The sequence below is a fragment of the Cyprinus carpio genome, chromosome A21, assembly GCF_018340385.1.
Source record: "Cyprinus carpio isolate SPL01 chromosome A21, ASM1834038v1, whole genome shotgun sequence".
Taxonomy (NCBI): domain Eukaryota; kingdom Metazoa; phylum Chordata; class Actinopteri; order Cypriniformes; family Cyprinidae; genus Cyprinus; species Cyprinus carpio.
The window spans coordinates 14,276,175-14,290,466 of NC_056592.1; the positions used below are offsets into that span (position 1 = coordinate 14,276,175).

General features: G+C 36.7%; 1 protein-coding gene across 18 annotated transcripts in view; it reads right to left on the reverse strand.

Moving 5' to 3' along the window:
* The window catches only part of nrxn2a (neurexin 2a), a 282,683-nt gene that overhangs the window by 185,867 nt on the left and 82,524 nt on the right, over positions 1–14,292 (reverse strand). For all 18 annotated transcript variants that reach the window (XM_042710980.1, XM_042710986.1, XM_042710979.1 and 15 more), the window contains 2 exons: positions 6,176–6,295; positions 4,217–4,598 (listed from right to left, as the gene is read on the reverse strand). In XM_042710980.1, the coding sequence (XP_042566914.1) occupies positions 4,217–4,598; positions 6,176–6,295 (502 nt within the window). The remainder of the gene's footprint in view (positions 1–4,216; positions 4,599–6,175; positions 6,296–14,292) is intronic.

The following is a 14,292-nucleotide window of genomic DNA, read 5'->3' on the forward strand; positions in this document are numbered from 1 at the left end:
TTCACTATTCGTTTTTGCCCAGTGGAATAAAAATCTATCAGCAATTAAACATCAAATAACTTCTAAGTACCTCATAAGAATGCAATAATCAATGTGATTGAACTGAAAAATCTTTTACTAGGCTGGTGGGAAAAAATATCTGATCCAAGACTGCGGATCTCCCACGTGGCGGCTTTGGCATGTGGTTTGGGAACAGAGTGGGCTGCCAATAAATAGAATACCGTTAATCAAATAACACTTACATCACATGTGATTAAAAGCTGCTCTTTTTTCATCAAGGTCACCAGTGCTTACTTTATCTTTTCAAAATGGATTCACACTTTTCTTGTGAGCCGATTACAGTATCTGAGGCTAAGATTAGCGATCCACGCAATCATTCCTCTGAAATTGCTCTTGATTGACAAGCATAGTTGCCTCAGAGTCAACCGGCCAAAACCCTAAACTCAAATAAAAAACTAACCATGAACAACTTCCTAAAATAAAACTATCACCACTAACCCATAACCAAAAGCAACTCATGCAGAATTTGTTTAAATTAAAGTATGGCCCCTATCCTGTGATGATTCATCAAGCGATTCTCCTCCTCCTTGTACCTTTAACTAAATGCCAAGGAGACAAATGTGTGAATCTTATAATGTGACTTGACTCACCCTCCCACGGCTATGATTCACATCCAAGTAATGTCTCTTAACTAATCGCAAACTTAAACGCACAGTTTAGCGTGGCGGCATAACTTCATCTGGATGTCTCTCATATTCTTGAGTGTGTAACTAGCTGATTACATGTGATCCCTCGAATATCTGCTGTATCTTCTGGGAGTTTCTCCAATTATATCTGCATCTCTCTCTCCTTAGTTCTGTCGGATGCTCTGTCGGAAAAGGCCAAGTCCATCTATAACTAACTCTCTACTGACTTATGTATGCATAATTAATTATAACACCAACAATCTTTATGTACACAAAACGAACTTTGAGCTGTCAGTGGGAATGTCTCAATATCTGGATTCATAATTTCACATGGGTTGGAGAGTATAAGAAAAGACTACTTTTTAGTCTCAAGGTCTTCCTCTCAGTGGTTCCTACAGAATCCCACCCACCCCGGTTCAAACCCATAACTGATGTAAAAATTACAATGCGAATTTTGTAACATACTGCAGTGTTTTAAAGATTAAATTATTGGGCTAACTTTTATTATTCTTAATTTTAAAAAAAATGCATATGAACATCATGTTTCAGTAAAGTGAGTCAGATTCAGTGAGTTCATTCAGTGAAGAATTCATCAAATTAATTCAAGCTCTGTTTCAAAACCTCTTGAGTTGTCTCGCTGTATAATGCCTACATAGACAGCTGACTTCTAAGAAAGCATGCTAACTGAAATGAAACCTTATAAGTGACTGATTTAGGACACTCCATGCTCCAAACTCAACTTAATTTCAATAGAATTTGACTAACAACACAATGCACAAAACTAAGCAGCACACACAAATACTGTTTAAATATTTTTTGTTTGCCTTTGGCCAAAACATTAAGTCTTAGTAGGCAGCATAATTAAGATGCCTTAAAAGGTAAGTCTCTAGACTTTGCAACAAAGTCTGTACGTTTTTTTGCGAAATTCATTAAACGAACCAAATTTGTTTATGAAATAGACTACAATAGTTATGCTGTATGTTTCTGAGTGCAGCCAACAAAGATTACACAATATGAGAAAGTATTGTCTTAGCATTATTTCACAATACACAGTCTTTTTCATCACATTCAAATCAGATGGCAAGCGAACAGTTTAGAAAATAATATAATTTCCTTTGCTGTAGCGCCATAGAATAGTTCAGGAAACTTTGCTTTCTGCTAAGGTGTCTTTCTATCTGTCTCTCAGGCCTCAGGCTTTCCATCATGTATAGCTAAGGCTTAACTTTATATTGCACTCTAATTTCATCTCTCTCTCTTTTCTCAATCAGGTAGTTCTCAACGTTATTATCATTTCATAATACCTTGCATATTTCTGAAATTTCTAGTTCCTTATTTGTGCAGTCATGTTAAGAAATATTCTATTCTCATCTCTTCTTTATAGTTCAAACTTTAATTAAACAGCTTTTATTAAAGGTGCCATGTGTAAAATTTAGGTAAAAATATCCAAAAAATGACCTACACGCATCAAAAGAATGAGAAGAAATAAGGGCGATGATGTCATTAAAAAAATGTCAAGTTATAGTGCTGCAGAGATCAACCTTAATTAGCATTAGCATTACTAGCCACGGCCCGACAGGTGTCGTAATACCAGTTTCGGCCATGGGAGGCGGTATGCGGGCAACATAACCACCAGCCAACCTGCAATACACGAATAACTCGTACGGCTTGTGGGCGTACTGGAACCTGATGTCAATCGTGTGGAAGGTACAGCCCACTACTTCATTTCAGTTCAGGGAAGAGAGCGGAAGGATGGCAGAAGCCCTTGGCAAGAGACACCTACCACCACCACCCGCTACAGGGAAACAACCGCGCTCGGAGTCACAAATCAAATCCGATAAGAAAAGGAGCCGAACTAGAGTAAACATTGGCACTGCTTTCCATCGCTGGAGACAACTGATGGACTTGAAAGAAATGAGGTTCGACTCCGAACTTGCAACATTTCTTTTGGATTGGTAAGTAAGATGCTGTTAGTATTTCGCTAGAAGTTTGTTTTATATGTTTGCGTATTTTTTTCGGGAAGTTATAACATAGAAATGTATCGAAGGCTGTTCGATAAACGTGCTAATGTTAGTGATGGCTAACCGTAGCTGCATTTGATAATTAGCTAGCTATAACTTACCCACACATCCGATCCGGTTTTCACCTGTTATCTACCAAAGCCCGTCTCTACCAAGCTGATGCTAAAATGTAACATTACCTAAGAAGCTTGAAATGTCTTCGATGATAATGAACCCGAGAGAGAGAGAGAGAGAGAGAGAGAGAGAGAGAGAGAGAGAGAGAGAGAGAGAGAGAGAGAGAGAGAGAGAGAGCGAGAGCGAGAGCGCGCCCCGGCCGCGCGTGCACTCACTCACTTTATTCAGAGCGGTCAAGTTTTTGAAAGCGTGTGAAAAGAGTCAATTGCGTGTGTCTCACGGTGAATGCTTGAGAGTTGGCAGCTCTGGTTACGTTGGTTGGCGCTAGCTTGGTCAACAACAGCTGTCTGATGTTGACAGAATGCTGTCTGTCAAATTAATTTAATTCAAATAATGTGTATATACAACTCAAAATGTAATATGAACAAAACGAATATGAACATATTCACTGGTAAAGGTGAAGGGGAGTAGCTTGAAGATGTCATGTTTCAAATTCACTTGACATCACCCAACGTTCCTCTGGAGGCAAAACGTCCTTTAGGCTTCGGCTATGGCTCTAGGGTTGTTGTGAAGGTAGGGGCGGAGCAAAGAGACTATGCCGTTTCTCGTTTGTTACTCTAGAGTAGACCAATTCACTTTATTGAGGCATACTGCCCCCCATCTGGTATGGAATGTGGAGTATGACTTGATTTTTTTGCCAGACATTACACATGGCTCCTTTAACAGAATAATAAAAAAAAACCCATAATTTTTTTTTTTTTTTTTTTTTTAATATAAGAATGGCCAATAGTGACGCACTCCAAAAAGTCCTTTAATAATGAACAAATTTTATTCAATGAGCTTTTACTCTGATTGGTTTGAAGCAGCAGTTCAGCCATTTAAAGACCACATGAAATCAACTGATGACAGTTTTCTTTTCTAAGCACATTTCTTATCGGACATTTGAACAGAACATTTCTTTTTTATTAAAGGAAGATGGGCTTTTTCACTCAAGAGCATTTGATTGGACAAAAATCTGTGTATTGCAAGATGAATATGAATATGTTTTGAATATTTTTGGTACGTTTTCACAGAAGAGAAATACTGTAAATCTACTGTACTGTAAAGTGTTATAATTGTTAAACAAACTATTAAAAACCATTTTGTCAACTGAAAGCTGAAATAAAACAAAATGTAAATGTTAGATGAAAATGTAAGCTTATAAAAATGTAATATATACATTTTATATATATATAAAAATATTAAAACATACTAAATCAAAGTGAAATCTGAAAAATAAATAAATAAATAAAAGGAGCAACATTCAAAAAAAAAAAAAACAATTAATTTCATGGGGTAGGGCAAGTCATTCAAACTTTGTTGGAATATAATTGTTTTTTTTTTTCTAAACTCACTTACCCCTTCACAAGCTCGATCACGATAAAGTCACTGCCGTCTCCAGAGTTAAACAGCATCAGACCGTCGGGGCTGGTGGTCTTGAACTGGAAGAAGAGGTGCATGGAGGCGTAAGCCTGCAGGGTGGACAGCGCCACATAACTGGCTCGATTCCGGAAGCTGACGGGATCTGCCACGATGCGGCGCATGCCGAAGCGGGCATTGAGCTCGCAGTAGGAGATGTCACCATTCTTGCACTGGTCTAGGTATGGCATGCTGTTGAAAGAGAGGCCCTGCAGGTGGCCAATGAAGTTGGAAGGCATGACTGAGATGAAGCGCCGCTCGGTCATGATGCCCGTCTCAATGTGGTGGAACTCCAACTGCGAGTGTGCTCCGCTCATCTGGCCTGTGGCAGAACCAAACACGCTCGATTAGTCAGGTCTGGAAACTGATGATATGAGGGAATGGCATGCTGCCTGAGCCCATCCCAAGGCAAGTACAGCTTTTGATGTTCAATTCAGAGTTGGATGTACGGTAATGCTGAACTTGCAGTGTGCAAGATGAATCTAAACCTGTAAAACTGTACCACATATAATCTTTCAGCTGTCAACACAACGATAAATGAATAACTAGGCATGATGCGGCAAGTTTTAAGTCTCAAGTAAACCTATGTACACTGAACGTGAAAATCCATATGATAACATTCTGTGAGAATTGTTATAAAATAGTTGCTATTCACTGAAAATCTTGGATCATAACAGAAAAAGCAATTTTTGAGCGAACAATTCTTTTGAGTCAAATTTTGTCACTGGATTGGATGATTCATTTCACAAAAGCAGTCTGAAAAGATTCATTCAAAAATCTGTTTTAGAACAATTAGATTTCCAAATTAGGTTTCACAGTGGGAGGGGCCACCATGCAATTGACAAAATGTCAACAAAATGTCTGAAATGCCTCTTCTTATTTGGTCACTTCTTAATGGATCAACTGGATTAGGATACAGTAAACGTGTTTACATGCACTTTAAAAGTTTAATTTCAGTCTGATTGAAGCAAAAATATGTTTAAATGTCATGTAACGTGCATTGCATTATTGGGCTTTTCACACTGCTCTTAACCCTGGGGTATCGTCATTCTAAACACTGCTTTTTAACTATTGTGAACCCTATTGTGGGTTAACTAGTGTAAAAGCCCTTATGTGTCCTACCTTCCAAATGTTTGGGGTTGGTACAATTTTTTAATGTTTAAGAAAGAAGTCTCTTATGCTTACCAAAGCTGGATTTATTTGATCAAAAATACAGTAAAATGGTAACATTGTGATTATTATTTTATATATATATATATATATATACATCCATATATATATATATATATATATATATATATATATATATATATATAAACATATTTTAAATGTAATTTATTGCTGTGATTGCAAAGCTTTCAGCAGCCATTACTCCAGTCTTCAGTGTTACACAATCTTTACAATCTTTCAGAAATCATTCTAATATGCTATTTTGATACTTAAGAAACATATCTTATTATTATCAATGCTTTTGATGTATTAAAAAGTTCCAAAGAACAGCTTTTATCAGAAATATTAATTTTTATAACAATATAAAGGTCTTTACTGTGACTTCTAATCAATTTAATGTACCCTAGCTGAATAAAAGTATTAATGTCTTCAATAACAATCTTACTTTTTTCAAGATTCTTTGATGAACAGAAAGTTCAAAAGAATGGTTTTTATTTGAAAAAATTATAAATCTTTTGTAACATTACAAAAATCTTTACTGCCACTACTGATTAACAATAATAATAATCTTATTGACCCCAAACGTTTGAACAGTGGAGTATACTTAGACATTCAGATTAAGACTATATCGCCTATGCAAGAGCACACTGAAGCTCGATTATAACTGTAATTACTGTCCGTGTGTCCATATACAGTACATATACAGTGAGTGTGAGGTCTTCTTCTCACCCTCCACGGTCACATTGTCAACAGAGAGCTGCAGGCTCTTCCCACGGCGCACCACCTTCACAGAGTGCCACTCATTGTCATTCAGCTTATGCCCTGCGAACAGAGTCTCCGGTCCTTTACCTGCAGAGAGAGAGGGCCAAAGTCACACACCGCTGCAAGCTTCCTGTCTTATCAATACAGCACAGTCTACCTCACAGGCCTGGTGCTCTCACCACACACATACACATACACATACAAATACAGACACAAAGTCACGGTGAACTGACAGGACGTATCTACAAACTCATACATATCCAGAGTGGGTACACACACACATACTGACACTCATGAGCATACCTACACATTCAAACGTGCTCATTTACATTTCACACAACCAGGCGCCCACATAAAACATAGATATCAACATACTCCTTAAGGAGAACTGTGACACGTACATATGCTGTTCTGCTAACTCTATCTGTGAGCCTCTATAGGGTACTGTATATATAATGTATTCTTTCAGACATATGGACCAGAATAGATATTCTACCACCATTTTTTTTAACACATAGCAACAGCTCTATTATCATCATGAAGAACTCTTTTATGCTGAAATGGTTCTTTGTGTTAGAATGTAGGGTTCTGTATTCCTACCTTTGTTTTTCAAATCTGTAATCGTCAGAGCCCCTCATTATTGGTTTTCAGCATCTTAACTATCCAGCTACACACACTGTCAACACAGTCTCAATAGGTGAATGATTTCATTAATAAAATGTCCATAAGTTTTAACTTTTAAATGTAACTGGTAACCGTTTCCTACCAGTCATGTATTTTTCTCTTTTTAGTTTTTTAAACAGAACATGTAAGTGATCAACTCAGTTGAGGATACTTTTCTCCTCTTCTCCATTAAGTACGTAACAGGTATATTAAATATTTGATCCATATTGTTATTGTATACACATACATACATGCATACATCTTTTCCTTCAGAAATCATTCTAATCTTCTAATTTGGTGCTCAAATAATAGTTACTCATTATCAATGATGAAAACAGCTGTGCTGCTTAATGTTTTTAAGGAAACTGTGCACTGTGTAATACTCTTAATACTCTAAATAAAGATAAATGTATTTACTTTCTCTTTACTGGTTTATTTAATGCATCTTTGCTGAATAAAAGAAAACATAAATCTTACTGTGTCCACACATTTGAACTGTAGTGTGTGTGTGTGTGTGTGTGTGTGTGTGTGTGTGTGTGTGTGTGTGTATGTGTGTGTGTGTGTGTGTGTGTGTAAACCCAATTCCAGAAAAGTTGGGATGTTTTGTAAAATGCAATAAAATCAAGCATCTGTTAACTTTCTTTATCCTTTATTTAAAGGGGTCATATGATGCAATTTCAAGATTTCCTTTCTCTTTGGAGTGTTACAAGCTGATTGTGCATAGATAAGATCCCTGAAGTTGCAAAGAGTAACGTCTCAAAACCAGAAAGATATTCTATATCAAAGTTAAGACTCTATAACGCCCCCCTAAAACGGCTCATTCAAACACGCCCCCACGTCTACATCACTATGTGGAAATATTTGTGTAATGCCGCCCAAATGTTCACACAAAGAAAGAAGGCGTGGTTTCAGTAAGCGCAGTTAGTGTTAAAGCAGCCATGTCAGGGAGATGCTGTGTTTCTAGGTGAAGGTTTATTCCGGGATTGAACTGATGGTACAACTAAGGACATTATTAACTGTCTTTACATTTATGTTGAAAGATGAAGCTGGAATAGGGGCGTTACCTTTCTGACGAGTGCTTGCGGTGTTTGGCCAATCACAATGCACTGGGTCAGTTGGCCAATCACTTTTTTTTTTTTTAAATTTAAACTTATAAAATTACAAAATTGTAGATTTTAATGGCTGTAACACACTCCAAAAATGTTAGGACAGAGGCAATTAAACTAAACTAATTAAACTATTTTTGCAAGCAAAGCTGGATCATGGATCATCACTTTGTGGTAAATTTCATGAGAGAAGTGTCAAAAATCAAAAATCACAATTCTCAATGCAAACTTGCAAAGAATTTAAGTATTTCCAACTATCATACATAATATTGTGAAAAGATTCAGGGAATCTAAAGAAATCTGTCTGTGTAGGGCAAGGCAGGAAACCTCAATTAAATGTGCATGACCTTTGAGCCCTCAGATGGTGTGGTGTTAAATATAGCCATGTGGGCTCAGGAGTACTTTGGCATGGAAGGGACTAAACGTAATGATGGGTAGACAACAGAAACAAATACAACTGGTTGATCATGACCCCCATACATTTGTAAATAATTTAAATGTTTTTTATTCACGATTTGACAATATTATAGGTGTTAATAATATGAATAATGATAATCTCATTGAATCTAAACCTATGAGAGTAGAGGTAAGGGAGGTTACCAAAGTGCTCCGTAGAATTAAAACACATAAAGCCATCGGTCCAGATGGCCTTAAGGGCACTGTATTAAAAGAGTGTGCAGAACAACTTGGGCATGTTTGTACTAGGTTGTTTCAGGTCTTTTTAGATGATGATTTTGTACCAGCAGTATGGAAAAACACCACTGTTGTTCCAGTACCTAAAACTTCTCAGGCCATAGGTCCTAAAGACTTTCACCCAATTGCACTAACATCTATTCTGTGCAAGTGCATGGAGAGTATATTATGTAAAGAATTGATGTCACAAATTAAAGGCTTTTAGATCCATTACGATTTGCTTTCATGCCCGATCAGAGCACAGTGGATGCCTCTCTGACCTTGTTACATAAGGGCCAACGCCACCTAGATAAAACAAATGCTCATGTTAGAATTCTTTTCATGGATTTTACATCAGCCTTTAACACTGTACAACCACTAATTTTAAAAGATAGATTGCAAGATTTAGGTGTAAGCACTTGGTTGATTTTATGGATTGAAAATTTTTTAAGAAGTAGACCCCAGAGTCTGTGTCAATGGAATCTCATCTGATTATACAAGTCCTGAATTCAGGGGTACCACAGGGATGTGTGTTATCACCTCTGCTTTTTTATGTCTATATTAATGAACTTCAATGTAACAGGGATGATCACAGCCTGATCAAATACGCTGATGATTTGATTTTAATATCTTGCCAGTTGGACATGAATAGTTTAACTTATTTTGAGTATATTGAAAGTCTTGTTCAGTGGTTTGATGATAGTCATCTACAATTGAACATTGAGAAGACAAAGGAACTATGCTGTGGGAACAAAAATAGGACTGGTATGGCTGTTGGCTCCAAACAAATTACTATAAAAGGTGTAAAGGTAGAGCAAGTTTCAAATTTTAAATATTTAGGTACAATCATTGATGACAAGCTCTCATTCCAGGAAAATGTAGACCATATACACAAGAAAGCAAGACAGCGTTTAGGTCTACTCAGGAAACTAAGAAATTTTAGCATTGACAGAAGGGTCCTAGCCATTGTTTATAGATTGATGACTGAAAGTATTTTAACATATAATATTGTATCGTGGTATGGCAATTTAACAATGAGACAGAAAAATAAATTAATACAAGTAATTAACGAAGCAAATAAGATCACCGGCCAGAAACAGAGTACAATGCTAGAGCTGTTTTTACACTTTATGTAAAAAAGGCGATTGCAGTATATTCAGACTAAACTGTAGTGCGGTGACTGTTTTAAATCAAATTCTTAATTGAGGTATTATCATTAGGTATCTTTCTGGGTAGGTGTGTGTACACATTTATGGATATGTGTGGGCATGCAAATGTTTTTTTTTTTTTTCTCTCTGTGTATTTTATTATGTGATATGTGAATGTATAGTATTATCTGTTAGGATGTATTTTTTATGCCAGTGTCAAAGATGCATTTCTGTTCAAGAAATCTGTACAGACAATAAAGTTAAACTAAACTAAAATAAACTAAACCGTTTTCACTTAACAGTCTGCCGCTGCATCAATAAATGCAACTTGAATCTCTGTTACGCAAGGAGAAAGCTATACATCAATTCTATGCAGTGATGCCACAGGGTTCTCTGGGGCAGAGCTCATCTCAGATAGTTAAAAAGACAGTGGAAATGTGTGCTGTGGTCAGATGACTCCACATTTCAAATTGTTTCTGGAAAAAATGGACGTTAAGTTCTCAGTCCCAAAGACCAAAGGGACCATCTAGAAATTTCATCAGCGAAAGATGCAAAAGCAAACATCTCTCATGGTATGGGGTGAGCCTGTCCTCCAAAAAAAAAAAAACGACGATATAGGTCGTTTGTGCAAGCACCTTATTACGACCTATATTTACGTTTTAAAGTTAAGCGGCCTCTAGCGGGTGTAAAAATAATGAATAATGCGTCTGTCGTCATGAAATGACGTATAACGTCATTAACAATCAAAACGCACCTTTATTTAAATGCAATGTGTGGACTTTTTACACCGATAATTTGTATGTATTTTACTAGGTGGCTTATTCGTTCGAATGACCACACCTAACCCCACCCCCTAAACCTAACCCTCACAGAAATCATGCTAAATTATTATTTATTGAGCATATACATTTTACATGCACGTCCGTTCTCTGGGATCAAACCCATGATAGCATGATTGCATATCAAGGTATAACGCAATAATCTACCAACTGAGCTTCACGAAACGCAAATCACAGTGCAAATAAAAGAGTACAAAACATTAATATGAAAACGACGTTTTGCCGATAGGGGCGCAATTATAGTATACGCTCTGATGTGTCGTATTTCAGGGATTTGGACAAATGACCTATACGAGCGTATTAGTTGGAGGACAGGTTGTATGGGGTGCAGTGCAGCAGAGCAAACTTCATGGGTGACTGGCATCTGTGAGAAAGTACCATTGGAAAAAAGGCATATTTTGGGATTGTACAGAGACATATACTGCCATCAAGATGACACTTTTCATGGGAAGTCCATGGTTATTAGATCAAAAATGCCAGGTGTCGTTCTGCATGTGCTACAACAGCGTGGTTTTGCAGACACATATGGATGTGACTGACTGCCCAGCAGATCGGTCTCCTATTGAAAATGTAAGACCAGTCATGAAAAGGAGAATTAGACAATAATGACTATGGACTGATAAGCAGCTGAAGTCTTCTATCAAGCAAGACTGTACAAAAATTCTGCATGCAAAACTTTAACAATTAGTATCCTCAATTCTCAAACGATTAAACATTGTAATTAAAAGGACAGTTGATGTGATGTGTTTGGAGTGTGTTGCAGCCATCAAAATCAAAATGTGTTTATATTTACAAAATACAATTAAGTTGGTCAGTGAAAACATTGGAAATCGGTTCTTTGTACTTTTGTAAATTAAACAAAGGTTAAAAAGAATTAACTTTTTTTGGAGTTGCGGTCATATATTTAATCATTATTTGATCAATTTCATTTGATATTTTATCAGCAATGATAATTATATGATAAAATTGGTGTTTCACACCAGAACTGTTACCATATCATGTATTTTATGCCTGGAACAATATATTGACCACTCAAATGACCTACACAATTATATTCGTAGTTTAATTTTAATGTGTATTATATGGCCATTATGAATACCCTTGGATTATGTATAATGAGGGACATTCTTCTAATTTTTTTCAACAGACAACAGTCATTTAAGAATGATGCCACATACAATATACAGTAGAATCTATTGGGAAATATCTGCAACTAGAAGCTAATTCATCTGACAACTAAACTCAAAAGCAATGTTATGCACATTTATGCATGTTTGGTTTCATCTAAATAGCTCATCTAAACAGTCATTTCCTATCCTTTTAACTAACCTATGTTTTCTTCATCGATTCATATGGATTTCCCCAACAGCTGAACCTAAACCATCATCACATCACCGCCAACAGTATGTGTGATTGCTAAAAGCTATTTTCATCTCCAGCTGCCAGTTCAGTTCTGCTATTATCTAAACAACCATATAAAACACTATTGTATTCTCCTTTACATGTCACTTACAGATACAAGCCACATTGATTCGCGATTTAAAAAAATTTTGCTTCAATAGTAAAAAGGAGGGGGGGGGACACAATTGAAGCAGTTCTCCTCATTATGTGACTGGTGATGTCTGAGCATTTGTGTGTAACATGAGACAAACGCATTATACTTAAACTGAATTGAAATGAAATTGAATTGGCCCTGGGCATGTGTATAATCATCTTACAGGCTCAACCATACAGTTTTATGGCTGAGGAACAAAACCATACTGTGCCTCGGTACACAGGTTTAAAGTGACAGTACACACACACACACCAAAACCTCAAGAGTCCCACAATCAGCAGCAGTGAATGTTTGCTGATAATATGGTAAAGTAACGGTTTTTAGAAGTGCCTGCTGCTGGCCCACTGCGGCCCCGGTTGGCACGTGCTCAGAGGCGCCTGGGGTGCACATGGAAAAATGGGTCAGGCAGATGCAGCTGCCTCAGCCTTCATCGTGCAGAGCGGCTAGAGCCTGACATGGTGGTTCAAAGCCCCTCAGACTGCACTGCTGGCTACTCTAATTGGCTCTGCTGGAGCCAACAGACCCTCCAAGGAACAACGTCAGCCTATTTGTAAGGGTGTTGTAGCACTTGAAATCTAATAAACCTTCCATGGATGATTTCCTATATAAGCAAAACAGCTGGTATTAATCTTGTAGGCAATCTGTTTGCAGCTCAAAATAGTACTATAGATTAAATACCTATGAGTAAAACTCGTAACGACCAGGTATGTGACATTCTTCTCATATCATTTCAAACTATCTCATATAACCCCAAAAAAAAAAAAAAAAAAAAATGGAATAAGCGAGCAGGAGGCAGAGAGAGGGAAGCTGTCATCCTACACCTTCTGGCAGCTTGTTAATTAAATTTAAATCATTGCCCATCCCTGCTTTTAAATCTCAGAGCACACGTGTCGCTTCGGCTCGGTCTAGTATTACTCAGCATTTCGGATGAAACTGCGACAGCATAAACGATTCAAGTACAAATAAAACCCGTGCGTGTAAGCAAACACTAGTTAGAACAGTGCTATATATCAAGAAACGTCCGTTATAATGCAGATCTTCATAGCAAACTTTGATGAACAGCTTCAGGCATTGGAAAATGTCAATTAATCATCAAAACCTAATGTTAATTTAACATTAATGTATAATTTTTGCATGATAACGTCATCTGGATATGCTTCGTATTCATGACTACTCTGTGCTAAACTGTTTAAAATGCACATCATGGTGAGAAGAGTTCCAACAGATGGCAGAGGGCCCTAATTGGGTATAATTTACTTTAACTACCAGCATTTCTGTCTATTTAAAAGTCAATTAACATTTTACTGTCATTAAAACTTCCATCAGTCTAAATATGTTTGACATACCCATCGAGTTAATATTGAGAGCATAAAGGGGACCGTGAAAACACTTCCACAGGTTAACATATCAAATGGTCATGCTCATCTGATTATGAATGTACTTATCCACATATGACCAAGCAGAGATTCATTATCCCATGAGCATTATGCGCGATAAATCGTTTCTCAGATCCTAAATATTGGGCATGCCATAAAACTCAATATGTGTCATCAAATGCATTTACCATAGTTTGTAATGTATTTGAAGACAAGGATGTTACACTCCCTTAACAGGGATGATTGGTAGATTCAGTTCTTCAAAAAGCACTTGAGCATTTGCAGAGCCTGAGACTCGGGCAAAACTAAATCTGATGCCATAATATATGGTGTTTGTTGCCACCTGGTGGTGGAATTCATGTGATTATGTTTTTTTTTTTTTTTAAATAAAAAAAGGAATGTTTCAGTCCTGCAGTGCTTCAGCTGAGCTAAAATATAGTAGCAGCCAAGTCTTACAATACATATTACATAATTTAGTCTTAATTATTAAAAAAAGAATATAAGAAAACAGAAAAAAAAAACTGAATTAAAGGCGCCGAAAAAAAATGTTTGAAGGATTTAAAAGCAGAAGCAGAAATAATATTATAAAAGCATGCAACAGTTTTTTTTTTTTTTTTTTTTTTTTTTTTTGTGGTTTTAGGCATTACGTTGTCATGGCAACAAACTTATATAAACTTCAAACTATATTTATCTTTACATGGGGTCTATTTTCATGTCACTTCATG